Source organism: Sinocyclocheilus anshuiensis, unplaced genomic scaffold (genome assembly GCF_001515605.1).
Source record: "Sinocyclocheilus anshuiensis isolate Anshui unplaced genomic scaffold, SAMN03320099.WGS_v1.1 scaffold264, whole genome shotgun sequence".
NCBI classification, from domain to species: domain Eukaryota; kingdom Metazoa; phylum Chordata; class Actinopteri; order Cypriniformes; family Cyprinidae; genus Sinocyclocheilus; species Sinocyclocheilus anshuiensis.
Window position 1 is genome coordinate 83141 of NW_015554061.1, and position 25986 is coordinate 109126.

The 25986-nt window shown below is 35.6% G+C and overlaps 4 protein-coding genes and 1 pseudogene across 4 annotated transcripts in view; 3 read left to right on the forward strand and 2 right to left on the reverse strand.

The window, feature by feature from the left end:
- Nucleotides 1-1246, forward strand: part of selenoh (selenoprotein H) — a 1803-nt gene extending 557 nt beyond the window's left edge. The window contains exons 2-5 of the mRNA XM_016460503.1: nucleotides 161-261; nucleotides 463-605; nucleotides 758-881; nucleotides 974-1246. Of these exons, the coding sequence (XP_016315989.1) occupies nucleotides 161-261; nucleotides 463-605; nucleotides 758-864 (351 nt within the window). The 3' untranslated portion in view covers nucleotides 865-881; nucleotides 974-1246. The remainder of the gene's footprint in view (nucleotides 1-160; nucleotides 262-462; nucleotides 606-757; nucleotides 882-973) is intronic.
- Nucleotides 1247-1804: 558 nt separating this feature from the next.
- On the reverse strand, nucleotides 1805-4618 carry LOC107668577 (macrophage migration inhibitory factor-like). The gene is made up of 3 exons (XM_016460513.1): nucleotides 4319-4618; nucleotides 3468-3640; nucleotides 1805-2036 (listed from the first exon to the last, which is right to left on the reverse strand). The coding sequence occupies exons 1-3, from the start codon at nucleotides 4424-4426 to the stop codon at nucleotides 1970-1972; spliced, it is 348 nt and encodes a 115-aa protein (XP_016315999.1). The 5' UTR covers nucleotides 4427-4618; the 3' UTR covers nucleotides 1805-1969.
- Nucleotides 4619-7516: 2898 nt separating this feature from the next.
- Nucleotides 7517-10435, forward strand: LOC107668576 (zinc finger protein 483-like; annotated as a pseudogene).
- Nucleotides 10436-11320: 885 nt separating this feature from the next.
- LOC107668578 (short coiled-coil protein B) lies at nucleotides 11321-13368 on the forward strand. The gene is made up of 4 exons (XM_016460514.1): nucleotides 11321-11391; nucleotides 11779-11884; nucleotides 12888-12968; nucleotides 13088-13368. Exons 2-4 carry the CDS (start codon nucleotides 11866-11868, stop codon nucleotides 13228-13230), a joined length of 243 nt encoding a protein of 80 aa, XP_016316000.1. The 5' UTR covers nucleotides 11321-11391; nucleotides 11779-11865; the 3' UTR covers nucleotides 13231-13368.
- Nucleotides 13369-14402: 1034 nt separating this feature from the next.
- LOC107668581 (alpha-1,3-mannosyl-glycoprotein 4-beta-N-acetylglucosaminyltransferase B-like) overlaps nucleotides 14403-25986 on the reverse strand; it is a 15359-nt gene continuing 3775 nt past the window's right edge. Inside the window, exons 4-15 of the mRNA XM_016460517.1 lie at nucleotides 25156-25289; nucleotides 23511-23557; nucleotides 23300-23413; nucleotides 23138-23213; nucleotides 22935-23049; nucleotides 22397-22527; nucleotides 22177-22284; nucleotides 20507-20700; nucleotides 17926-18004; nucleotides 16580-16655; nucleotides 15947-16059; nucleotides 14403-14814 (exon numbers count right to left, since the gene is read on the reverse strand). Of these exons, the coding sequence (XP_016316003.1) occupies nucleotides 14797-14814; nucleotides 15947-16059; nucleotides 16580-16655; nucleotides 17926-18004; nucleotides 20507-20700; nucleotides 22177-22284; nucleotides 22397-22527; nucleotides 22935-23049; nucleotides 23138-23213; nucleotides 23300-23413; nucleotides 23511-23557; nucleotides 25156-25289 (1205 nt within the window). The 3' untranslated portion in view covers nucleotides 14403-14796. The remainder of the gene's footprint in view (nucleotides 14815-15946; nucleotides 16060-16579; nucleotides 16656-17925; nucleotides 18005-20506; nucleotides 20701-22176; nucleotides 22285-22396; nucleotides 22528-22934; nucleotides 23050-23137; nucleotides 23214-23299; nucleotides 23414-23510; nucleotides 23558-25155; nucleotides 25290-25986) is intronic.

Sequence of the window (25986 nt, forward strand, 5' to 3'; positions counted from 1 at the left end):
CATTATCAGAGTATGAGTTTTCTTGTTTGTCACGTTATGCTTTTTCAGTGGGAGTCATGCTGCTTGTGTAAGGTCACGCCTTACAATCTCAGTCTTTGTTGCCCATATTACATAACTTTTTTATATATATGAACACACACACACACACACGTTTACTTAGCTATCTAAATGGGGACACGTTGCAGTGGGGGAGAAGAAGGAAAAGCTTGATGGAGCTGACAAAGATGAAGAAACAGGACAAAGGGTCGTCATTGAGCATTGGTGAGGTCACATGGCTAGCTATTGAAAATGTGTTAATGCACTGTTTATTGTGTACCAATATTTTGTGAATTATTTACAGCAGTTTTTGCTATATTATAACAATTTAAAAGATTTTTAAAAATATGTAGAAATACTCCCTAAAGTTAATTATATAGAAGATACCCTTATATTTGAGTCGTTCATATTCTAAATGTTTTACAGCAAAAGCTGACGGGTCTATGGGCGGAATGCGGAAGGTGTGCGTGAGGCACTTGCGGCTTCGCAACCTGAACTTCACGTGGTGCTCAATCCTCAGAAACCTCGGCGGAACAGCTTTGAGGTCACGCTGATGGAGGGAGACAAAGGTTAGCCTGCCACGGAAAGAAGCCCAAGCAGTATTCAGACATGTCTTTTTTCAGCTGCCTGCATCGAGTAACAAAGGTTGCATTTTATGGCTGTCCAAATAATTTATTTTTTTTGTACATATGCTGCCTCTGTATTTCTTTCTCCTGAGCAGAGGTTGTTTTGTGGTCTGGCATTAAGAAGGGTCCTCCACGCAAACTTAAGTTTCCTGATCCTGCTGAAGTGGTTTCTGCCCTGAAGGAAGCGTTGAAGAGCAAGTAGAGGTTATAAGGAGACAGGTGAGTCTGTTGCGCTTAACATGTCTTTAACAAATTATAGCTTTGTAAATGGCAATAAAATAAATTTTCCTAATTTTTTTTTCTCCCTCTAGTCAAGTCATCTTTGTTCCTGGACACTGGATGCATAATGATGTAAATAGACTAATGGGAAAATCTCTGTCTGTTTTCTGATGATCGGCTCTGCTGTTCCGGACTGGATAATTGACCTTGCTTTGTTTCTCCTGTTAAACTCTCAAAGTCTTGTTCATGTTCTATTTTGAAATGACTAGTTTTAGATTACTATTACCTGTCTCTGTACTCAATGTTAATGTTTTGTCAGTCTTTTTTTCCTGTTTGACTTATACAAATAAAGCTACCATGATCTACCTTTAATCTGCATTATTATGCTAGTTTTTGGTCAAAAGTAGTCTAAAATATAGTCTCATTGTTGTGGCTAAAATATTTCTGACAGACGTGTGGTCTCACATCATACATATACATATATATATATATATGCCACTGTGCCTTTTATAATCTTACTTTTGAAGCATGTATTTCCCCTCTGCTGATTTCTCAAAAGGATGTTGTTGCTAGGCTAGTTATAAAATCAGTATCGTACCTTGGTATGACTTAAGGTTTATTAGCACACAAATTAAGACTCAAACACTAAGACATGCCTAAAACAAGATTTTTAACATTGGAAGTGTGGCTCAAGAATTAAAAATGCTGCAAATTCATCATGATGCCTTAAGTCTAATGCTGAGCTACTTCATTTGCCCAGTATGTTGTGGTTTCTTTTATTTTGGATATTTATGTGTTAATATCTAATTTAATTTACCATTTAATTTTATGGCCAATAACGATACAATCCCCTTGTCAGCATTATGATTTCGTAAAAACATCTGTGCTTTAAAGAGGCATGTATAACAAAAACATCTCAAATGCAGTTTAAAGAAAGCTTTATTGTCAAAGGGAGATGTCTGCTGTAAGCAGTAAGTGCTGTGTGTTAAGATTTAATTGACTGATAGCATTATGCTCCCAACAGCTTTTCTCCAAGTAGAGCTGGAATAGAAACCGCCACCTTATATTGGATCATAAATCTATATTCTTTATCCAAAGGTAGTGCTGTTCCAAGCCACATTAGCTGCATCCATATCAACAAAGTTTATATAAATCCTGTAAAACGATACAAAAAGGTTTTACTAAACAAACAAATAATAACTGCATTTGACACATACAAAACAACCCATAATATGAAAGGTATATCTTAATATGTATGCATGCATAAGCATATTACAGTTTTCTCGATTGCTAACACACTATAACTGATTCGTTTGGCACAATTTTCCAAACCATTCATACAGTTCCTGAAACAAAGACATGTTTCTCAAAACTTTTAACACATTTCACCTGTTTTCACACACGCTCCAATTTGCTCAGTATTTTCTGCAAAACTCTACACAAGAACGGCATCATTTTGCACAAGTTTAACCATGTTCTCATTTAGAAAACAAACACACAATATAACCACCTCAAGAATCTCAAAATGAACTCAAAACAGCACACATTTATCCATGTGTGAACATTAAGTAGCAAAACTGATGACACCAGTCAGAATCTCAGGATGATATAAAAGGAGCACAGGTGATTATGTGCTTTGGAAAATGAATCCTACTAGTGGGAGACAAAGAGGAAGAGGAGGGGAAAAGAAAAATGAAGGGGACGGGGTAAAAGGACATTTATTCCTGATGAAATACACAGCGCTGTAGTTGATCATGTTCTTGTGCATGAGGACAGCTGGCATACAGGCTCATCTACAGGCTTTCAATACTACTTACAGTTCAAATATAATGACAGAACAGTACTTCAGATGAGAGAACTTTTACTTTTTATATATATGTACAGTAAATACTGAAGCACAAGTTGTACACCCTCAAACTCATAACTGCTGAACTGATTTGTAGCCAAGTACTTCTTACATGTACTGTATTTTTTGCAGAACTAAGAGATGACTCTATATTCTGTTGTGTTCATATGCAATTCTTTGGTATTTGACCTTTTCCTTTCTAGTGCTTTTCATCTACTGTACTGTAAGATCTCTTTACAGCAGTGTAATGAAAATAATATTTTCTTACTGTAAAGCTTATTGTTGAATTTCACTGTATCTGTTATATTTGCTGTAACATGTATCTGCTCTGATTATGTTGTATACTGTAATAGACATTGAGTTGTAAAATGATACCTGACTGCCAAAAGGAGGTTTTTGCAACAGTGTTATGAATTGATCTCACTAGTGTGTAAGACTGTGCTGTAGTGTGTGTGTGTTTTTGAGGGGTTGTGTGTCATGTCTGAGGGCAAAGTTTGTTTTTTTTCAGCAAAATGGAATAGTTTTGAGTGGAGAGCTTCATTTTGACCTGAACATAGGAAGTATGGGGAATTGGGTTTAGAGTTTTGAGAAAAGTAGTCACAATTTCAAGAAATGTGTTTAAGCAATCGAGAAAAACTGTAACAACTGAAATTCATTTGAAATTTGCAAGTTGAAATTTTAATTTGTGCATAATATTCTGGTAAGTGCAAAAGACAGACAGCTGTAATACATGGATTTACCTGGCAGGTGAAATGCCAAGGTGTTTGTTTAGCAAGCCCATAAGAAGTCTGGAGTATTGCTTATTTTGCGCACTCCCGATCTTTCCGATGCTGGTGAGAGAGCAGAGCGCGCACGGATCTCCTTTGCCCCCGAACATCATCATCTGATCCGGGATGATGTGTATGGCGATGTACTGTCACGCAGCAATACAAAGAGAGACACAAAAGGGTAAATAGTTAATGATGCAGTTATTTCTTTTCAAAGAAACAGATCTGAAAGATTCATTCACGAATCCGAGCGGTTCTCGAGTCTAAATTTTCAAAACAAAATGTATATTAATTTCGTGTCATGTAAACGCAATTTTGGCTTATTATAAGCTTCCAAATTACTTTTTGTATGAGTTTAATGAGTTTATTTTATGAATCGATACATGGCTCAAAAACACTGAACTGAAATACACATTTTTAATACTGTAATACTTAGTAAACAGCTAAATGTATGTAATGTCACACACGGGGATCTGGTAGAACGCGGTCACGTAACTGCGTCAGGACGTAAAAGAATCACTGAATCGTTTTTTTTTTTTGAACTGGTTCTTTTAAACAATTTGTTCGAAAGCATGGTTCACTGAAATGAGACTGATTTCCCATCACTAGTTAAGCTTAATTCGAGACAAATAATAGTGATGATGTATGATGCCTAGATCTCTTTAACGTTAAGACAATGAAAAGTCCAACATGACTTAAGCTACAGCTAAGGGAATTACTGTAGAGTAGTCTCTTGTATGTTCCATTGTAGTTCCTCATTCCATGTCCACTAATAAAAAAAGTAATTCGATTTGTAGGAAATAAGAAACATGCAGTCTGCTCACCTGCGCGGGTTTGCCCATTACTTTGGCGAGCTCCTGCGTGGCCTCCGACAGCAGCTCAGCAGGAACCGCGTCCTTTGCAACATTTGTGTTAACCACGAACATCGGCATGACTGCAACGGTGAGACAGCACTTGGTCTACTGCAAAATAGTGCACGGTGGAAGGATCCTTCGGGAATGTATCCAGATGTGAGCCCCGGGTTGAATAAGCGAAGTAACCGCGATGCCAGTACTTCCTCTAGGCTACCGTAAAACACCATATGACCCAAATAAAGATTTGGCAGTGCAGACCCGTTAGCATACCACGTTGCTCGGCTGGCGCATGCAGCCCTAGAAGTGCATGATGATGCAGAAGCATGGTGCACAACCGAAGACAGTTACATTAGCCGAAATTTCATTTGACTAATTACTCTAAAATATTTTTTCTTATTTGTTGTTTATTAATTTTATTATAATAGTTTTTTTTTTAAATAAACAGTATTATGCAATAAAGTAAAATATTTATACAATAAACAGTATTATACAAATAACAGCCAAGAGAAAAGTGGAAAAAATAAAACTATAAAAATTCCAGTGGAATGAAGAACAGCAGAAAGGGATAGTCTATTTGACAATGTTAAGAGCCCTCAAAAACACTGCTGAAACATTTACTTTAACAACAACATTAAATATAATAACAATTATTATCATAAACTTATATTAAAATAGTCACCAAATACTTCACATTAAAAAAATACCAAAACTAATATAAATTAATTAATTAATATTAAAATGAACTATACTTTATAATGATAAGAAAAGATAAAATGATTATACATAAAATGCATAACAAAAAACAATATAATAATAATAATAATAAAAGGCAACATAATAATACTTAAGAAAAATAATTTGCTAGGTGCAGTAAAAATACAATTTTTTTTTATCTTTCTTTAAAAAAATGTTTTTTTTTTAGCAAGCTGGCTTTATTCCCTTGTTAATGTGTTCCATAGATTTGGAACATAATTGACAAAAGCTGCATCTTGATAACATAACAGAATATTTATAAATATTATATATATTTATGCTATATATCTTGAAAACATTTGCCTCTGTAACAGTGCACAGCATTTAGCAACAGGGTAAAGAGCTTATTCTTATTTTATTTTGTACGCATATGTATTCAATAACCAAAAACAGTCTACGAGCAGGTAATTTGCTAGGTGCAGTAAAAATACAATTTTTTTTATCTTTCTTTAAAAAAATGTTTTTTTTTTAGCAAGCTGGCTTTATTCCCTTGTTAATGTGTTCCATAGATTTGGAACATAATTGACAAAAGCTGCATCTTGATAACATAACAGAATATTTATAAATATTATATATATTTATGCTATATATCTTGAAAACATTTGCCTCTGTAACAGTGCACAGCATTTAGCAACAGGGTAAAGAGCTTATTCTTATTTTATTTTGTACGCATATGTATTCAATAACCAAAAACAGTCTACGAGCAGGAAATAGCTGCCAAAGCTAACCAGCCAAACCTTTTTATTGGCCTACTTTTTCGGGTAATTACGGTAGCTCTGCGCGTGCGCAAAACGCGACATCCGGAAATAATATTGTAGGCGACAATTAAAACCTCATAAGTTGAGAAGGGTGGTCTCGACTCGGCGAAACTGTGCCGCTGATAGCGCATACACGCTCGTAAAACATGAACACGGATCTTTTTTAGCCGTCGACTATATTTGGGCCGTCATCTGGAGTGGAATTTCATCTTTTGAGGATTTGATTAGTGTGGTCGCGAGCTTAAAGATAGAGCAGATAGAGAAACGGGGTCCGTTCCATTGGCTGTGCGCAAAGTTGGGTTACTTCGGGTGACAGCCGTTGCCACAGTTGATGTCAGATTGTTATTACTACATGCTCATTTAAATTAAGTGTTGTTATTGTAAAGCAGATGTTTAAAACGTGAAGTATAACTTGTGTTGATATATGGCGTGACATAGTTTTGTTGGACGGAACTTAGATGTGAGGAAACAGTTGCAGGGAGCGGAGGGGAAAGAGGAGATGCAGAGGGCTATGGACAGAAGAAGGACCTGAACAGAAAACCCCCTTTCTTCAAATGCAAACTGATTTGAAAGTATATTTTAGTCGATACTGCAAGTGCAGAAACTGCACCAAAGATTATAACCCAAGAATTATAGTAACTGTAATTCACTTTTTTTTTTATCATCTTTCTCTCTATATTATGTTATTTCAAGGGATTGTTCACACAAAAATAAAAATTCTGTCTACTCACCCTCAAGTTGTCCAAAACCTCTATGATTTTCTTTCTTCTGCTGAACACAGATGACATTTTGATGAATGTAGGTAACCAAACAGTTGCTGGAAGCCATTGACTTCCGTAGTATGGATAAAAAAATACAATGGAAGTCAATAGCTACCATCAACTGTTTGGTTACCTATATTCTTCAAAAAAATCTCGTACTGTCACTCTGAAATAGAGTAATGGCTGACTTTCTGAAAAGCCCTACATGGATTGAGGCGCATGAACAAGGATCACAAAACCCAGATGGTCTTTAAGCGGGAGCGCTGACAGTTAAAGTCCATTTCTGATTTTATTGTTGTTTGTATTGTCATGTTGCGGTATTTTACTTAATAAAAAATATTTTTATTTTTGGTGTTTTATATGCTCTGGTGGTTGGTGGGGTAGCATCAACCGGGGGGATATTTTTTTTTCACCCACAAAACTTGTGGGTGAATAAATGATGACAGAATTGTTATTTTTGGTTGAACTATCCCTTTAAGAGGTCATATTCCCAAAAGTATGCATGTGCTTGTTGACTTAATAATAAGACTACATTTACATCTGATTTTAACATCTGTATGGTGCTCAGATCACAAGTGGACAGTGTTATTTACCAGTGTAAAACAAGGTCAATGTATTTTATCATTTAGCTGCTCAAATCACAAGTAGTCAGAATCACATATGATCACATCACTAAAGGACCACCAACTTACCTGTCAATCAAAATAATACACCTTTATTGCACTAAAACAAGTTTAAATGTTAAAATAACAGCATGTATGTAACATAAGATTACTATCACCTCAGCTCTGCCTGAAATGTTTATTATCTGTTTTAAAAGAAATGTTTTATTGTTAGAAAAGTGAATTTATTTCACACCTTATGTTCTTGTTCTTTCTGCTTCTGTGGGATGATGGATAAAGGTGGAAGGCTACAGATCAGACTCCCTGAGGCTGTTGCAAGAGGCTCTACAGATGAACCAAAGTGAAACCAGCCCTTCCTCCCCCAGTCCCACCCACGGTGAGCACTGCAATGCTTTGTTTGGGAAAACGGCTAATAATTTCTTTGTGATTGTGAACATGAACGGGTAAAGGAATAGTTCACTTGAAGAACACAATTTTGTCATTAGGTACTCACCTTTGTGTTGTTTTTTTTTTCAGTGAAACACGAGGAGAAATTTTGAAAACTGTACAAATTTTTTCATACATCAACAGTATATTGGGCCCACGACTGTCAAGTTCCAAAAAAAGGTGACTAATTTTACGCAAAAAAGGAATAGTTCACACAAAAATGAAACCTTTGTCATCAGTTGCTCACTGTCACATCATTCCAAACCTGTATGACTTTGTTTTCTTCTGTCGAGCATGAAAGAAGACATTATGAAGAATGTTGGTAACCAAACAGTTCTGAATCCCATTAACTTCCATTATATTTTTTGTCTATACAATAGAAGTCAGTGGGAACACCGAAACTGCTTGGTTATAGGGACGCGGGAAGTAGGGGTGCTGAGGGGGCTGCAGCACCCCCTGTTTTCACATGGTTGCAAATGCAACGCCAAGTTTGTTCATTTAAATTTATTCAGTTTTAGCATTTAATAATTTATTTGTAATGATCTCTGAAATGTAAATTGTAAGTGGGCTATAATAAACCCATGTTTATCTTTATAATCTTTATGATTAATTTTACTTGTGATGTTTTCTATATGGGATGATTAGCCTAATCCTCATGAACACGTGACGCTAGCCCAGCCTATGCAACAGGTTTGGAAGGGTGAGTAAATTGATAGAATTGTTATTTTTGGATGGGCTGTCCCTTTAGTGACTTAAGTTTTTGTTTTGCACACAAAGCCATTGTATTGATACTTTTATGGTTTTTAATGTGCATGTGTGTTTTTGGGAGCTTGACAGCTGTGGCCACTATGAACTGCTGATGTATAAAAAAGAATGATAAAAAAGCTGATGTGTGTAAATTCAGCTTTGCCATCACACTAATAAATTGTATTTTCAAATATTTTCAGGTAGAAAACTGTAATAATATTTCACAATATTTATGTTTTTACTAGGGATGCACCGATATGAACATTTTGGCCGATACCGATAACTGATAATTCTTTATTTTTGAAAGCCGATAACCGATATGTTGGCCGATAAATCTATATCCAAATTTTTATATACTTTTTGAGAGCCTGATTACAAAAAAGTTCTCATCATTAAAACCCACATCCCAAAGATATATCGTGCATCCCTAGTTTTTACTGTATTTTTGAAGAAATAAATGCAGCAATGGTGATCACAAGAGACTTCTTTGAAAAGCATTTCTAGCATTTTAATTTGGAGGTTAAATTTTGTCCTTAACGTGCTTATGTCTGATATATCTCATTTCTGTCTGCAGGTGAAATGGGCCCTGCTTCTGCTGGTCCTGAATCTGCTGCTGCTGAAGTGTGGGAGGAGCAGCCGGCCTTGTCAGAGGAACCAGTGACCGGTGGAGATGAGCTCAGCGGACTGGAGACGGCCCTCAAGGCAGAGCGCGAACGTGAGGAAGCGGAGTCTGGCCTGGGCAGCCCGTCTCAGGAGACGTGTGGATCTGAAGGCGTGGCGTTCATCGGACTTGACGGTTTATGTAGCTCTCAGCAGGCAATGTCGTCCTCGTCACATAGAGCAGACCCTGCTGAACTACAACTCCCATCAGCCCCTAGCAACAAAGAAGAGGAAGAGGAGTGAGGAGGAGAGAGTGGGGACATGCTGCATTTCTGCGCAAGGTGCGGCAGCGGCTTCAATTCCACGTCTGACCTCATGAAGCACTCGTGCCCTGCGGCCGAGGAGCGGCCCTATCAGTGCTCCGTGTGCGGGAGAGCGTTTGGCCATGCCTGGAGCCTTAAGAGCCATGAATGCGTCCAGGCAGGAGAGCAGACTCACCACTGCGAACTCTGCGGCAAACGCTTTACGCACTCGCGGTCCCTCGAGCGTCATCAACTGGTTCACACAGGTGAGCGACCCCACAGGTGCCCGCAGTGCGGCCGCAGCTTCAGTCGTCTCGGGAACCTGGAGAGGCACCAGCGCATCCACACGGGTGAAAGACCGTATGAGTGTGGGACATGTGGGAAACGTTTCAGTCGAGTGGAATATCTAAAACGGCATCAGCACACCCACATTAACGATGCAATGGTGAAACTCCCACCGCTGCGAAACTCCCACCACTGCTCTCAATGCAACCAAACATTCAGTGATACTGAGCAGTTCAAGCAGCATCAATGTCCGTACAACACATAATGTTATTCAATGTTCATGAGAATCTACTAGACCTTAACTAGTAATCCACAGCACTCCGAAGACCTCATTCTTCATAATTCTCTTCCTTTTTTTGTATCTTCTATTAGCATTTTATTACATGCTTCTACCTTTAATGACCCAAAAACATGATTTCATCACTGACTTGCACCCAAAACCTCAAAGCAAAGCACATTTAACCTAGTACAATGTCATCTTAAAGTGAAATTTCCTATTTATTGTTATTATTTGGAAACTGTCTACTCATTATTCATAGTGAATATATATAGCAACATAATAAGCACCTCAGTTTCAATTCCAACAGCCTATAAACCCAGATAACTATTTTTGTCAGGCTTCTTATAACAGGTTGTGAAATATTTTTATTTTCTTTTTGTGAACAAAGACATTTATAGAAGCTTGTTAATAACAATTAATAACAAATAGAATGCTTATTCATGCATTCCTAAGATTTATTTTCCTCTTATAGGGCTCGTGTTGTTTTTACTCAAAACAGAAGTGAAATTGTTGTGATGAGAATTTCTTTAGGTCTCGTATCTGAAATAGTTTTTTTTTATTTTTTATTTTTTACTTGGTCTTGTATTCTATTTACTCAAAAATGTCATACTGTATTGAACAATATGGAAAATGTTAATAAATCCCTTCCAAATGTATATACTGCTATAGCTTGTCTTTATACATTGTATGTTTATTTGTTTGTTTATGAGAAACTGAGGCTTAAAATTACATTCACTTCTGGTAATTATCATAATTTGTACTTACTTTTAATTTGGAATACTGTTCTGAACAAAACTGTACGGAGCAAGTAAAAAGCTATGCTGTATGGTAATGTAGAGATAATGGAGTAGATGCATTAAGAGTAAATACAATTAAATACATACTGCTACTCTCACAAATGAAAGATGAAAGGCGTTTGTAAATGCTTATTGATATTTTATGTTAGTGGATTTTATGTTGTTAAATAATTAGCTCTACCTATACGTTCTAGAAAACGGAAGTATTGATGGATCATTTCAGTGAATCGGTTGAACAGGTCTGTCTGGGTCTGCGTTTCCTAAAAAGCATGAACGATTTATTAACTTTCATGTATTGAATCAGTCCGAGCAGTTCACGCGTCAACCTGTTTTGAAACGATTCTTTGAAACGAATACTACTCATTGAAAAAAGTCATATAAAATGACAAAAAAATAAACAAATAAATACAAAATAAACAGATAAGTACACCAATCTAGTACAAAAAGCGTTGTAGTTAAAAATATATATATATATATTTGACTGAGATCATATATTCAAGTAATTTTCAAAAAGAAAGAAGAGAGTTTACAGTTTGAAAATTTTCATTTGTGAATGTAAAATCAGCTCAGGAATATAATTAAATGTATAATAAAACACATTTATTTTGTGGGATCTAAAGGGTTAATACTTAATCCATGACGTCAGACTCCAGAAGACATCGCTGTGGTCGTGTGGGATCTCTTCTGCCGGTCTAATTTCACATTGCGAAGGTTTGGATGTCATTTACATAATTTAGTTTTATTTTGTAGATTTATATGTGTATACATTTAGGCGAAGGTCATGAACTGTGCTTCAGCGGGGACTGTAATGGGCAGTGTGTTGGTTTGTGTACCTCATCAGCTGTGTGTCAGCTAGCAGCATTTACGATAAGATGTGAAACTATTTTGCGCTTTATTCTGCGTACTTTGACTTAGGTCATCTACAAAATGACGGAATACTATCATATTACACAAGCTGTACAACCACAGTGTACTGTAACTGTTACACTGCGCATGCTATTTAGTCTATTATGTAGCGCCTAGCATTGCAGCATCAATGAATAAGACTCCACATTATGACAGAAAGCCTCTTTGCAAACTCCCGGTCTGTGTTTTTAGAGTTTCCATCAGGCCTTGCGCACATCCTGAAGTGTGTTCACAAGAGTCGCAGCCCTGCATTTCAAAACAGAGGACGAGCATTTCGCCATGAACTCTGACATGGATGGTGAGACACTGGGTGGAATCAGCATGTGGATTCATCTTTAGTTTCTTTGCTTTATAGTGCAGCACACAGCAGTAGATCTTCAGGAGTTTGCAAAGTGTTTTTGTTGTTTTAATTATTAAATATTATCAAAATGAAACTGACAGTTGTTTATAAACAAGTATAGATTGATGAAAAAACTGCATAATTAACATACTAAATAACATTAGGAAAAAACAAAAACTTTTTCTTCCAAAAGCAAGTTTTAGATGCATGCTATTTTGTAATGTATAGCATTACATTGTAAAGAATGTCTCCTAAATTTTCATTTAACAAATATCAATTATACAACATACACAAACAATATATGTGCATACTGTGCATATTTATACACATACTTACAATCTACAAATGCACACTATCATACAAAATATAAATGCACACATACATACATATTTACATAGTTCATATGTAAACTATATATAAATTCTATAATTATGATATATGTATTGTATATATTAGAATATATAATATAAATTATGTTTTGTAATTTATCTACTAAATCAATTATTTACTAAAGTAAATAAAAAATAACTCAAAACGTTTGCCCATGACTTTTTAAAAATATCTCCTTTACCAATTCGAACCCTTGACATTTTTTTCTAACAAATAATAATGTTTAAAATATTTTTTAAATGCACATGAATTCAAATCTATATTATCCTCGATTTTAAGAATATATACCTTTCCAACTAAAATAATACTTTAATAAAGATTTTGTGTATGATCACCCCCAAATGATTTTATTTGAATTCCAAGGTAATTTAATGCTAAGTATAGCTAACCATTTTGCTATGTTCGATCAACAGGCAACAACAAAAAGGCAATACCAAATAAATTCATGATGTCTTTCCTCCTCTTCCTTTTACAACTTTATTCATTTATTTATTTCTTTATTAATAAGTGTTAAGGACTTTTCCAGTGACTCCAAGTTTGCAAAGTGTGTAATTCTAAGTTCATCTTCCAGGTGATATAGAAAATCAGGTGGAGTTGGAGGAGAAGACCAGGCTTATAAACCAGGTCCTTGAGTTGCAGAATACTCTTGAGGGTAAGTAACCAGCGCTGTATGGTTTGTCACATAGTGTTATCTAATGCTGGGTTCTTTTATCTTTTTTTATATTATATAACAAGCATTAAGGTCTGTCTTCCTCTTTCTTGTTTTGGTAGATCTCTCAGCTCGGGTGGATGCAGTAAAAGAAGAAAATCTGAAGTTAAAATCAGAGAATCAGGTTCTTGGGCAGTACATTGAGAACCTCATGTCGGCATCTAGTGTGTTTCAGACCACTGACTCCAAGAGCAAACGGAAGTAAGAGAGCATCCCTCGTGTAGACGGCAGCCCCACACAGATAAACCCTTGCCATATCAGCTCATTTAAAGTTCCCACTAGCATTCATTTGATCCTTATGCCACTAAGATGGTAAATGTTTACATTTATTTCATGATCAGTATTTGTTTGTTTACATTTCATCTTATTAAAATCATTTTATAAAGAGATTAATATTTTATATGTTGTTTTGTAGGTTTTTTTATGTTCAGACAGGTTATGATAATATTATTTGTAATATTTTACATAGTTTTTGTCTTGCTAAACAAATTGATATGTATTTTGTACTTCCTTTCATATTTTTGCTTTGTAGATAAGATGAGGGTACAGCTGTGATGATGTGACAGTTGCTCTCTCCCGCTGAGCTGTTTGTCTGTATCAGGACTGATTATACTCAAGTTGAGAGAAAACATTACAGGTCATTCTGATCAGGGAATGAAATTTAGACCCTTTTCTTGGTGCTATCAACAGAAGGGAGTTCTCTGGCATGCATCACTTCTGTGCCTCTGAATATATTAATGTATTTGTTGTGTTTGTATGTGTAGAATCTTACCATTGCGTGGCATTGCACATGCCTGTTTTAATTAAAACAAATTTTCTGTGCTGTGAGTGAGTCCTTCTGTTTAGGATTTTTAGGCCCCTGTGGTGGTTTGTTTCTCAGTCAGTCACCTCACTTTGGTACCCACCTGCTCTCATCAGAGGAGTGAGGAACTGAGTCTCATAGTAGCGGTAGCGTTGCCTTCCTCTCCTCCACCCTTGCTTCAGATTGTGAATCTGCATCTGAATGTGTGTCTCCCTCTTTCACAGGCTTACCAAAGGTGTTCGGAAGGACAAATCAACTAGTGTTTAAATATGCTGTAACCAATATGTTGGAGTAAGCAAACCTAAGATTAAAGCTGAAATGTGTAAATTTTTTTTGCAATTTTTTCTTCCTAGTCTAGCTTGATTAATTTGCAGGTTGATGTTCTTAAAAAGTTTGAGCATTATAGTGCAACCAAGTCTGATACAGTAGCACTGGGTGGGATTATTTGTTTGTCTGACCAATGGAGTTATTTTTTTTAATAACAAATTAATTTTGCAATTCTACTTGGTGTTGCTAGTGATAAAGAAATAAAAAAAGAATATGACATGAGCAGAAAAGACCACAATGATGCCGTGACAAGTTGGTATTGCTGCCATTTACTGAAAGTCAAATATTTTAAATAATTCAGTATAATATAAAACATGGTCAAATCCTGTTTGTGTGGTCCCTTTAAGTTATTTTGCAACACTAAACAATAATTGAAATAAAAGAATTTATACAAAATGAATAAATCAAACAAAACCTTCATGGACCACAATAAACAAATAATGATGTAAACAGGTTTTTCACTCCTTTTTAATGAGGGAAACATCCTGTCGTTGCACCTCAAGATAGTACACAGCAATGCCAGTCATTCAAGCATAGGGAGGTTCCTTCCCAGACCAGCAGCATGCGCTGTTGTCCACAGCAGGAGGTATTACATGTTGCCATGCAGATCAAATTTTTCCTTTCTCCTCAACTCAAACAGGATCAAACTTGAATAAAGATCTGTCAAAGAAAGAGATGTGACTTTTAAGCAAACCTTAGATACTGTGTGTCAGCTGTAAACAAGGCTATTGAAAACTATCGGGTAACAGAAAGCACAGACTTCCTCAAAAAGGCCTTTTCATTTATAGACAAAATAGAAATAACTTTTTATAGTTACACAGAAATATCAATAAAATGGTGACTGAACACTGAGATACTGAAATACTGTGAATTAATTTACAAGAATTTTGTAAAACATTCAAATTAGATATCTCTAATGATACTTGGCCCTTTCATTTTTAAGCGTTGTTGGGTTGATCTCCTAACTAAAGAAAAGTGGACAACTTCAACTTTCTGTTGTAGGGGAAATCTTGTTCTCTTGGTCAAATTACACATTTGCTCATTTTAAGTGAATATACTAATATTAATTGTTAATTCAAGTGGCTGTGCTTATATAAAGGCAAGAAATGAAAGAAAAATAAATGTTGAAACTGAAAATTAACTTATCAAAATCAAGCATTAAGTGGTTTACAAAATAAAGGATTAAAGTTTTCTGAATGAAAGGACAAAAAAATAAACATAAGAAAGAGAATAACAACAATTGTGGGCTACAAGAAATGTTTACAGGCCATTTCTGCCAAAGTGTTAATGACAATCTACCCACACATATGCCGCAATAAAAGTCCCTGATTTATGAAATTGTAAGATAATATATTCCATGTTTCACATGAAGTAAAATACTTGAAGTGATTAGCTGGAGAATGCTACACTAGCTTAGCATTATGTTGTAATGAAGGACCCAATAAACCACCCTAACAAGCCCTACGAGTGCTTTCCTGGTTTTGTTTGTCATACAGATGCCTTATGACCTCTTCCTTACTTTCATTTGATTTTACTGTAAGAGTGAAACACCTCACATACATAAATGTGCTAACAAACCACTTTCCTTTCCGCATTTCCCTAGAGAAATGTAAATTGGGTTGGGTCTGTTTTTTTTTTGTTTTTTTTTAATCTTCATTGCATTTCTGTGTGTTATGTATTACTCATGTCAGTATGGCTTTCTCTGAATTAAATGACTGTTAGCTCAAGCCCTTCCCAATTAGGTGAGGCCTGTTTCTAAGGGCTATTTATAGATGATATGAATGTGGTTCACCTCACTGAGAAGGACCCAGACATCAGAATCAGAGTGAACCAGGAGTCGCATGGCCGCTATTTCTCCTAATGCTCCATCCACTTCTCCCTCAGCCACTCCATTCTTGAAAGAACCTGAGAAAGCAGACATTTATGACATATCCCATCACAAAATAAACAGAAACCACCTGACCTCTTTCAATCAACAGATTGCATGACAGGTGCCACGTTTTGATGCTGGTTTTCACACTCACACACATTCTGGTCTCAGACAATGGGCAAGCACGCTCACATACATTTGCATAACCACTTTTGATCTCACATTCCTTATTGTGGTTTATCCAAATATCTGAAAACAAAGCAAGTGTGTATATTACAGACATGCACATGCATACTTGCTCATGTTTCTGATCAGATAGTCTCATAACCTCATAATTTTTCAGGAGTCTTTGATAAATACAGGTGCATCTCAATAAATTAGAATGTCGTGGAAAAGTTCATTTATTTCAGTAATTCAACTCTTGAATAAATTTTATTAAATATTAAGTATTAAATAAATTCAATGCACACAGACTGAAGTAGTTTAAGTCAAATCTTACAAATGAGTGACAGAAAAGGAAAGAAAAGAAACAGGAAATCGAATATGGTTGAGTACCTATCTGAACAAAGCCATCAGATGAGGGTTTACAGCAGGCTAATTCTCCTCTCGTCACCCTCACTTTCACAGATTTCTGTAATACACAAACGTACCTGTTAACACTTCATACTTCAATGCAAATGGAAAAAAAGTCATATCAGGAAGTATTTACAAAAATCCTTGTCTAACAGGTTTGAGGTAAAGGTTGTCTTTAGAGAAATGTTTACATGGCTTGCAAGCACAGGAGCAAGGCCCCATCACGACAAGCAAATGAATACAAATGTTCACTTAGAAAAAGGGTGTAGTCACATATGTCTAAAGCTATGACAATACCAACATATTTTACACAAACTGAAACCACCCATTTTTTCGGGCAGCTTTGGTTCATTTCACAATATTTAAGACATTTAAAGTACTTAAGGGATTTAAAAATAAAACTATTAAACATGAAGCAAACCAACCAGTTCTGGGATGAACAACAACAAAAAAGTGAACTTCAAAAAGACTGTGCTTATTATCTTTTATGAGGGAATGACTTACAGACCCATAAATCTTAACAAATTACATAATAAAATAAAAGACATCAACACAATATAAAACTATTAGGGAGTATACTAGTAGGGAGACTCAATGTCGTTTACAATGTTTCATAGCAGAGGGTGGTTGGTCACTGCTGAGCACTTTTTATTCTGATTTGTTGTGATTCTCTGATTGGTGGATCATTCTCTTCAGGTTTCATGGGTAGTGTAGTCCTTCACCTGGAATTTGGTTGTTAATAGTTATTGTTTTTTTTTTACTGATGCTTCAACAGAACCTCATGGTCTGTCCTGAAAGGTTTACACTACGGTTCAAACGTTTAGGGTCAGTAAGATTTTTTTTTTTTTTTGTGGAATGTTTTGTTCAACAAGGATTCAATAAATTCATCAAAAGTGATAGCACAGACAGTTTCTATTTATCAAAGAATCCTGAAAATAAGCGTATCTCGGTATCCACAAAAACATTAAACAGCACAACTGTTTTGAACATTGATAATAATATTGTGTTATGAAATGTTTGAGCACCAAATCAGCATTTTAGAATGATTTCTGAAGGATCACGTGACACTGAATACTGGAGTACTGGCTGCTGAAAATTCAGCTTTGCCATCACATGAATAAATTACAGTTTATAATATATTAAAATAGACAACAGTTTTTTAATGTAATAAATATTTCACACTATTACTGTTTTTACTGTATTTTTGATCAAATAAATGCAGCCTTGGTGAGCATAAAAGACTTGTTTCAAAAACAATAAAAAATCTTTCTGCTCTCTCAAGCCTTTGAACGGTAGTGTATACAGACTTTTTTTGGCATGATACTTACACTAGTAGGGAGCACCTCCACTGTTGTGTTGTAAAACCTGTCACCATTTGTCTCAATATTGCCAGATCGAAAAAGGTACCTGGAAGTGAGTGGAATAAAAATATAAAAATATTAAATCAGCCAATTAAGTCCATTTGTCTAAAATGTCTGGAGTCTAAATGTTTCTCATGCCATAGATGTTGATGATAGAGTTTAACTTACAAACTGTATACAATTAATAGGTGGTTTTGTAAGTTATGTATGTAGGGTCCTATGAAATCCGTTTTTATTTTTCCTAAATTCCGTTAATTTTTTTTCCAAATTCCGTTTTTTCTGTTTTAATTTTTCTGGATTCTGTTTTTTTTTCCGTTTTAATTTTTCTCGACTCCTTTTTAATAGTTAAATTAAATTGTATTAATCAAAAAGCATGTTTAATTAATACAAATCATGAAACGTATACATTTTCACATCAATTTATTAAAAGTTTAACAAAAATTACATGTTTAGGGCCCTATGAAATGTTTTATTTTTTTCTCACCATATTTTTTATTGTAACCAAATTCTGTGTTTTAGCATGTCTAATTATTTGAATGCATAAAACAACTTAATTTATTCTTTTTTTTTTTCTTAAAGTAGCCTTATTAATTTTTTTCCCCTCAGAAATTCTGTGTTGTGTTTAAATTTTTCTGGTTATCAAATGAAGGTATAAAACATTAATTTAATTTATCCTTTGATTATTGAAAATTAAACAAACTTTATTTTTTTGGCAAACAAAGGGGATTTACTATTAAAATTAAAACATGGAGGAAATGTTGTGTGATTATTCCTTAAAAATAATGTTTGTTTAATTTTAGTAGTAGTAGTAGTAGGCAATGTACATTCTACTGAAAAATAGTAATAGGCACAATGTCTTCAAATCAAACCAGACTTTTATTTTGACGGGTTGCCGTGAATACCTGTACGGTTCTGTGTATGTGATATGAAGCTAGTTTTACTCAAATCAAACGGTCAAATGCTCATGAAGTGACTCTCAGAGCAGGTCTGGGCTGCGTTACAGTCTGTTTTTTTATGCCCTTCACTAGCAAACTTCCCTCCATCTGGTTTACTCGGATGTACGTAATTGATTACGTTGCACGAGTGCCCACTTCTGGCAGAACCCTTGGAATGTGCTGATCTGGAACGTCCTAAGCCCTTGATCACTTAGAATCAGCTATGGAGTTGGTTTATTGTTTAAATTTTTTCCCTTATGAATTTGTTTGGGCTGTTATAAATGTAAAAAAAAATAATTTAACGTTATATATTATAGAGTTGTTTGGGGTGGGGATAAATTAAACGCGATCTGCGATGACGTCACAATCGTGTTGCATTGTGGTCTATGGAGCGGCCCGAAGTGTGCATATGAAGCAGACTCGCTCCCTCGGTAAAAATCGAGGGGTCGAGGGTCTGTCCATATAAACTTCCCTCGTCCACTTCACGAAGTGGAACGCACTTCAAAATGGCAGTAGTAAATGAAACTGCGCGTCTGCGCCATTCATTAACAGAGACACGCAGAACATGCAGGATTCATATTTAAATCGACTTTTGCGGCTTAATATTTACAGATACTAGTCCATATCGCGATTTGATTTAAGTGTAATGACCTACTTTTGATTAATTAATTCAAAAGTTGACAAATTCCGTGACATTCAGCGTTAAACTGTGAATTGCGTTTTTATGACTGGATTCTGCGATTCCGTCCGCGTTTTCCGCATCGCGGAAATCATAGGGCCCTATGTATGTAGCTTAAACAAGCCATTATTTATGTAGCTTCAGTTGAAGTTGTTTAGCAAGTCAAAGATACGGTCAGCTGCATTTCAGAAAACAACCAGGAATTTCTCTGGGCTCATTACATCACTCTCTGTCAAGTGACAGATGCACCCATTAGGCTACCTACGATTTCATGAAGATTGTACTGAGAATGTCCAGATTCTTTACAAGACCTTCCCCAAATGTCAACTTAGTTTTCAGCTCCTGAACAAACATTGCCAGTATAGAATATTTTGCTCAGAGGAGCTGAAACAGAAGCCATTGGTTCACATTCTTTCAGCAGGGCAAACTCACTTTAATATAAGAGCGCACAAGCAGACAGCTGGGTTCATTTACACTGCCACTGGGTTTTTACTTCTATTTATATATCCACATAAAGAGATATTTACAATAAACCATGGCTGCTGAAAGACAGACTCCCCTAAACATACTGAGCCATATCGAGTTTTCTTTCACAGATAAAGGGATAGTTTACCCTAAAATGTACCTGTATGACTTTCTTTCTTCTGCAGAACACAAAAGAAGATTTTGAACAACACTGGACTTCACGGAATTTCATTGTAAGAAAAAAAAAAACCATGGCAATGATTTTCTAAATATCCTTTTTTTGTGCGCAAAAAAACACACACAAAAAACAGACCGTTTTGGACTACATGAGGGTGAGTAAATGATGACTGAATTTTAAATTTCTAGTAACATACAAACTGGATATAGAAACTGGAACTTTAGCAGGATTGCCTGTTTCCATGTACACTTTGTATACTCATCAAATTAATGTCCTGCACTGATGTCTCACCCTTTGACAGCTTGAGGTGTGGTGAAAGTAATGAGGATATAATCTCCTCTTTTGGGTGTGAGGCCCCAGAAGAAATCCACTCCATTGTAAGCTCTCTCCAGAGTGTGAGACAGATATTTCTCCAGACTGCTCCTGAGTTCTGCTGGCGGGTTATTGTGACCTTTGAACAGCACCTGATTCCCAAAATCTTTATCCTGTACATCACATAAAATCACAGACATACAGATAAGCGCTGTTCCGAAACCTAGTGAGCCGACTTGCTGTATATTGTCTACACAGATAGCTGCCTTCAAAGGCAGCATCCTAACTGTAATAGAACTTAATACGTGAGCGATTTGGAACACTCTACATAGGCATCATGTGAAGTGCACAAGAAAACTGTGAGAGACCTCTCACTTCGGTTGGTCTAGCTGTTGATTTGGTGACAAGATCCTGACACTCATATGTTGTATTGTCCTCTCTTGTCCTTGTGTGAGCGTGCGAGTTCAGGGATTTTTCTCTGAGCCCTGCATTCTTTTGTATATGTATTGTATTTGGGGCTTGGTGTCTGGACCCTAACAATTCTGTCTACTTTGGTTTCAATCCTAGGATCCTTACAGTCAGGCTCCGGGCACTGTCTTGTGTCATGTTTCCTATAGAGTACACAGCACATGTTTATATTCATTTGCGGTGTGCTCTTCTGTCTTGACATTGTGTTTGGTGGTTTTTGTGTTGATCTTTATTTTTTTGTTAATAAAGACCTTTTAAGTACATCTGGGATGTTCTGTGTTTTGGTTCTGTCGCAATTCCTGACAAAACCAAGCTAGCTTGTAATATTTTTTTTTTCTGGACACATTTGGAACTATGTATTGCTGCACTTTTAATGAGAATGTTTCTTTAAAGGTGAAGTGTGTAATTATCTTTGAAGGTAAAATTCTTCCTCATAGCCCAGTTTATTTTTCAGAGAAAACTACATGTTACCTATTGGTTGGATGATGTCCCAAAATAGATAACAAAATAAAATGATAAAATAAAAAATAAATAAAAAATAAAAAAAAATTGCAATTCCGATTGGTGCCATTAGCACACCAGAAATGACACACTTCACCTTTAAGATGAATTACACGAGTTGTGTTATTACAAATTTGTAAGTCATTATGGAAATAAAATGTGCTAATATAAATAATGTAAATGCCCTCTTTGCAATGTAGATAAGCTGTTGTCTACCCCTACAGACCTATAGTACTGTTGGAGAGTTTAGTAGGTGGCCACTATTCTACTAGAAATGCATCTTGCATTATAATATTATAGTTTTATTAATATTTTGAATAAGTTTTCATTTTTATATTCTCCATTTTCAATTTAAATTGAGATTAAGTTTTAGTAAGTTTGTTGTGCTTTTTTGTCATTTTTATTATTTTTTAGTTTTACTTTTTTTTTTTTTTTTTTTTTTTTTTAGTTCAGAGTTAAACTAAATAAAAATGAGAAATTTTGTCTTGGCAACTACCTGAAATAAAAAAAAAAACTACCTGAAATGTATTTATTTATTATTTTTATTTCAGTTAGTGTTTTTTTTTTATTTCAAGTAACATTGTTTTTATGGTTTCAGATTTAGTTTTCATTAACTAAAACTAAACCTTAGCATAAAGCATATGAAAATCTTCATACAAGGAAGAGGAAGTTTGAATTACCTTTAGGTTTTGAATTTTACCGGGGAGTGAGGAATGCAAACCAACATGCTGAAACAGGGAGGGTTTGTAAGTTCTCTTCAGTCGGGCCTTCTCATTATGGCAGTGTTTCTAAGTGCAATGAATTATAACAATAAACAATGAAATGTCTTACATCAATCTCACAAACAAATAAATAACAAACAAACAAACAAAAATAAGTTAATATTATATTCAAACTTACTGAGTCTTTCTCAGGATTACACACTTTAACCCACAGGATGTGATCGAGCAGCCAATCGATTGGCTTGTCTTTGTGAAACATCAGGAAGAACTCCACAATCATTGGCAGATCTGATGTGCGGAAAAGCTTCCCTAGAACATGAAAAATTTGCGATATACTTCATTTCATGCTATGACACAAATAGTATCATAGATTTGGTCATAGTAAACAGTATTTATGGGAGCTGTTAGACACTGACAATGTTCCTTGAAATAAGAGACTATTTGAATAATCAAATATGTAAATAAGCAAATCTAACAGAAATTGTGTTTGATTTTTAACAAAGAGGGCTCATATTATATAAAGACCATAAATTTGCATTCACAACTGACACTGCACAACTAACGACTATTTTTCAATGAACTACTGGTCCAGGTGTACAAATAACAAAACAGCACACGTATGAAACAACTGATCAAACAGAAATGGTGGGAGAGAAGAGAATGGGAGAGGTTAGAAAAGACAGGACATCAATGAACAGAGAGGACAAGACACTGACCAATGAATCCCAGCTGGGAAAACTCCAGGAAAAGCCACTCCTCTGAAAGCACATACGCTATATATTTTTTCATGGACTCAAAGAATCCTTGTTTTGCTATAATATCATCCTCAAGCTGAAACACATATGCACAGACTCAGACTGATAAAGGCAATGAAACATAGAGCTAACAATGAGCTGCATGACAGTGTCTTTGGCATTACTTGGACATAGTATGTGCCCTTAGACTGCGCATACAACATGAGGAAACTGTAGTCAAGGTTCTGCTTGGTCCTCCATCTATAATCAGTAAAACATGTTTCACAATTAAGACACCATCTATTTCCAGTTCTTTACAACATTTGCACAATAGGTGAATCGCTAACCTGACACGCTCCTTGGGATCTCCAAATGTTTCCTTCAGGTTACTTAAGTCTGGGTAATAGTGAGGAGATGGAGAGATCACCTCTATCACTCCAGCACTGACAGCATCTGGGAGACTACACAGAGTGAAATACACAGTTACTTGCACTGTGAGCTTAAAGAAACATGGAAACATCTCTAATGAAGCAGATGAGTAATTAAAGAAACACTCACTTGGCCTGTACACTCTGTACAACAGCATTCACAAATATTGCATTTGTCTAAGAGAAGAATGAAAATACATATCAATGAATAAAGTGCACTACCGTTCAAAAGTTTGGGATCAGTAAGATTTATTTTTTAATTAATACTTTTTCATTCAGCAAGGATGCATTAAATTGATCACAAGTGACAGTAAAGGCATTTATAATGTTACAAAAGATTTCTATTTCAAATAATTGCTGTACTTTCTATTCATCAAAAAAATGTATTGAAAATTCCACAAAAATATTAAGCAGCACAAATAATTCTTGGGCACCAAAATCAACATATTAGAATGATTTCTGATGGATCATGTGACACTGAAGACTGGAGTAATAGCTGCTGAAAATTCAGCTTTGCCATCACAGGAACACATTACTATACATTAACAAATCGTACTGATTCCAAACTTTTGATCGGTAGTGTATACTGTAAACAATTGAAATCAAGTTTAAAATCAGGAATAAAGATGAATCTGCACACCTTCACTTAATGAAAAAGGCCAAAAATCCAAGATCAGTAAAAAGAAGAACATTTATGCATATTGCGAAACATTTAAGCTACAGCTAATTGTATTAAATGAGCCCACACATTCGCATTAGTTCAGATCAGCCACAGTAAAGATTTTTGTAAACAAAACTTTTCTTTGTGTACAACAGTGGTTCTCAATTCCAGTCCTCGCGTACCACTGCTCTGCATATTTTGCATGTCTCTCTTATTTAACACACCTAATTCAGATAACCAGCTCGTTATCTGGTTATCTCGTTATTATTATCTCACACAGACGAAACGTAGAGAAGTGACATAATGTACCTCTGTAAATAAATAAAATTTAAATTCACGTCTCACACACTTTAATGCCCTTTGAATGGAACATTTACGTTCCCTTCGAACTGGAATTATGACGGACTATCCTGTGAAGTACACTTCGCCGAGCACTTACGCAGTGTTCGAACTATACCGTGGACTTTGGGGGAGCCCACTTGATTTTTTTGTTATAAAGGGAGGGGGGGGGTTCGTTCGCAAGTGGGGAAGGGCTTACAATGTCTTACAAAGATACATAACAGCTACAAGTGTATGCACTACTTGCTTTATGCAAGCACTATATATATTTATACTATATCGACACGAATTGATAGGTGAAACAACAAACAGCCCCCCACAAATAGTCTATATACAAAGCATCAGGCTGTCTTTGAGTTCACATGAACAACGGTTAAAGTTAAATAACACATTGTCAATATTTTTTGAGACCCCCCAAAATTTCACAAATCACGTTTTCAGGGGAGCCCATGTCTTATTAAGGGGAGCCGAGCTCCCCCTAGCTCCCCCGTAGTTCACACCCTGCACTTACGGTCAAATAGAACAGACTTCTGAAGTGACAAGAAAAACATACAAAATGTACAGAGCAGTAGTGGCACGCGAGGACTGGACTTGAGAAGCGCTGGTATACAACACCATCATATTCCTTGGTTCAAAATCAGACTTAACAACTCATAACATAAAATGGCTTCATAGGAATGATTTGATATAACACTATAAAGTTTAATGCAACCTTACCAGAGCAATAAAAGCCCGGAGAGATATAAGAAAACAAAGAGCACAAGTAAATGGTTACCTCGGCAATAAAGACTACAATGACAATATCTTTCCTCTCGGCAGTTGATAGGTCAAATAGGAGAGACTGGAGTGTGTTCACTAGATAACTCTGTTTCTGCCTGTGCACGGTGGGCACTCCTAACACCAGAGACACTGCGTAAACAGTTAAAACTGTGTGTCAGCTTGTCTTCCTATGGTGACTGCATTACAGTGATTATGTATGCGTAAAACTATTAGAAACTACAAAACTGACAAAGTAAAAGAAACATTATGATAGCATATGTTCAAAAATAAATAAAACATCATAATACAATATACCATATTAGATTTGCAGGAAAATGAATAGTGTTAATGTTTCAGAGAAGGGTTTTTAAGTATGGAAGCATATAGGCAGCGAAATTCAATTTAAAATGCAATATGCAAAATGGCAATGCAATATTCAAAATGGCAACGCAATATTCAAAATGGCATTGTATTTCTGTATTTAAATTTACATTTTCCATTACTCATACGTGCAAAGTTTGGTGCAAAAGGAAAATGAAATTATATTTTACATTTGCCATTTCCAACAGTAGTCTTAATATGTAAATTGCATGTCGAACGTCTACCCGTCGACCGAACGTCTACCGAACGTCTTGGGCTGTGAGCGTCTCACATTGCGGGTGGCCCATGTGACGTCCGCGTCTTGAAATTAGCTGGGTGTTAAACATTTAAGGAGCCAAGCTGCTGTGTAAAGACTGTAAATGGACATTATAAGCATTACAATAATGATATTTTATACCTAAAATAGTACTCAACCATGTCCTGTATCCTGCTGTACATCACTGAATAAGTCTTTAAAGGTGTTGAA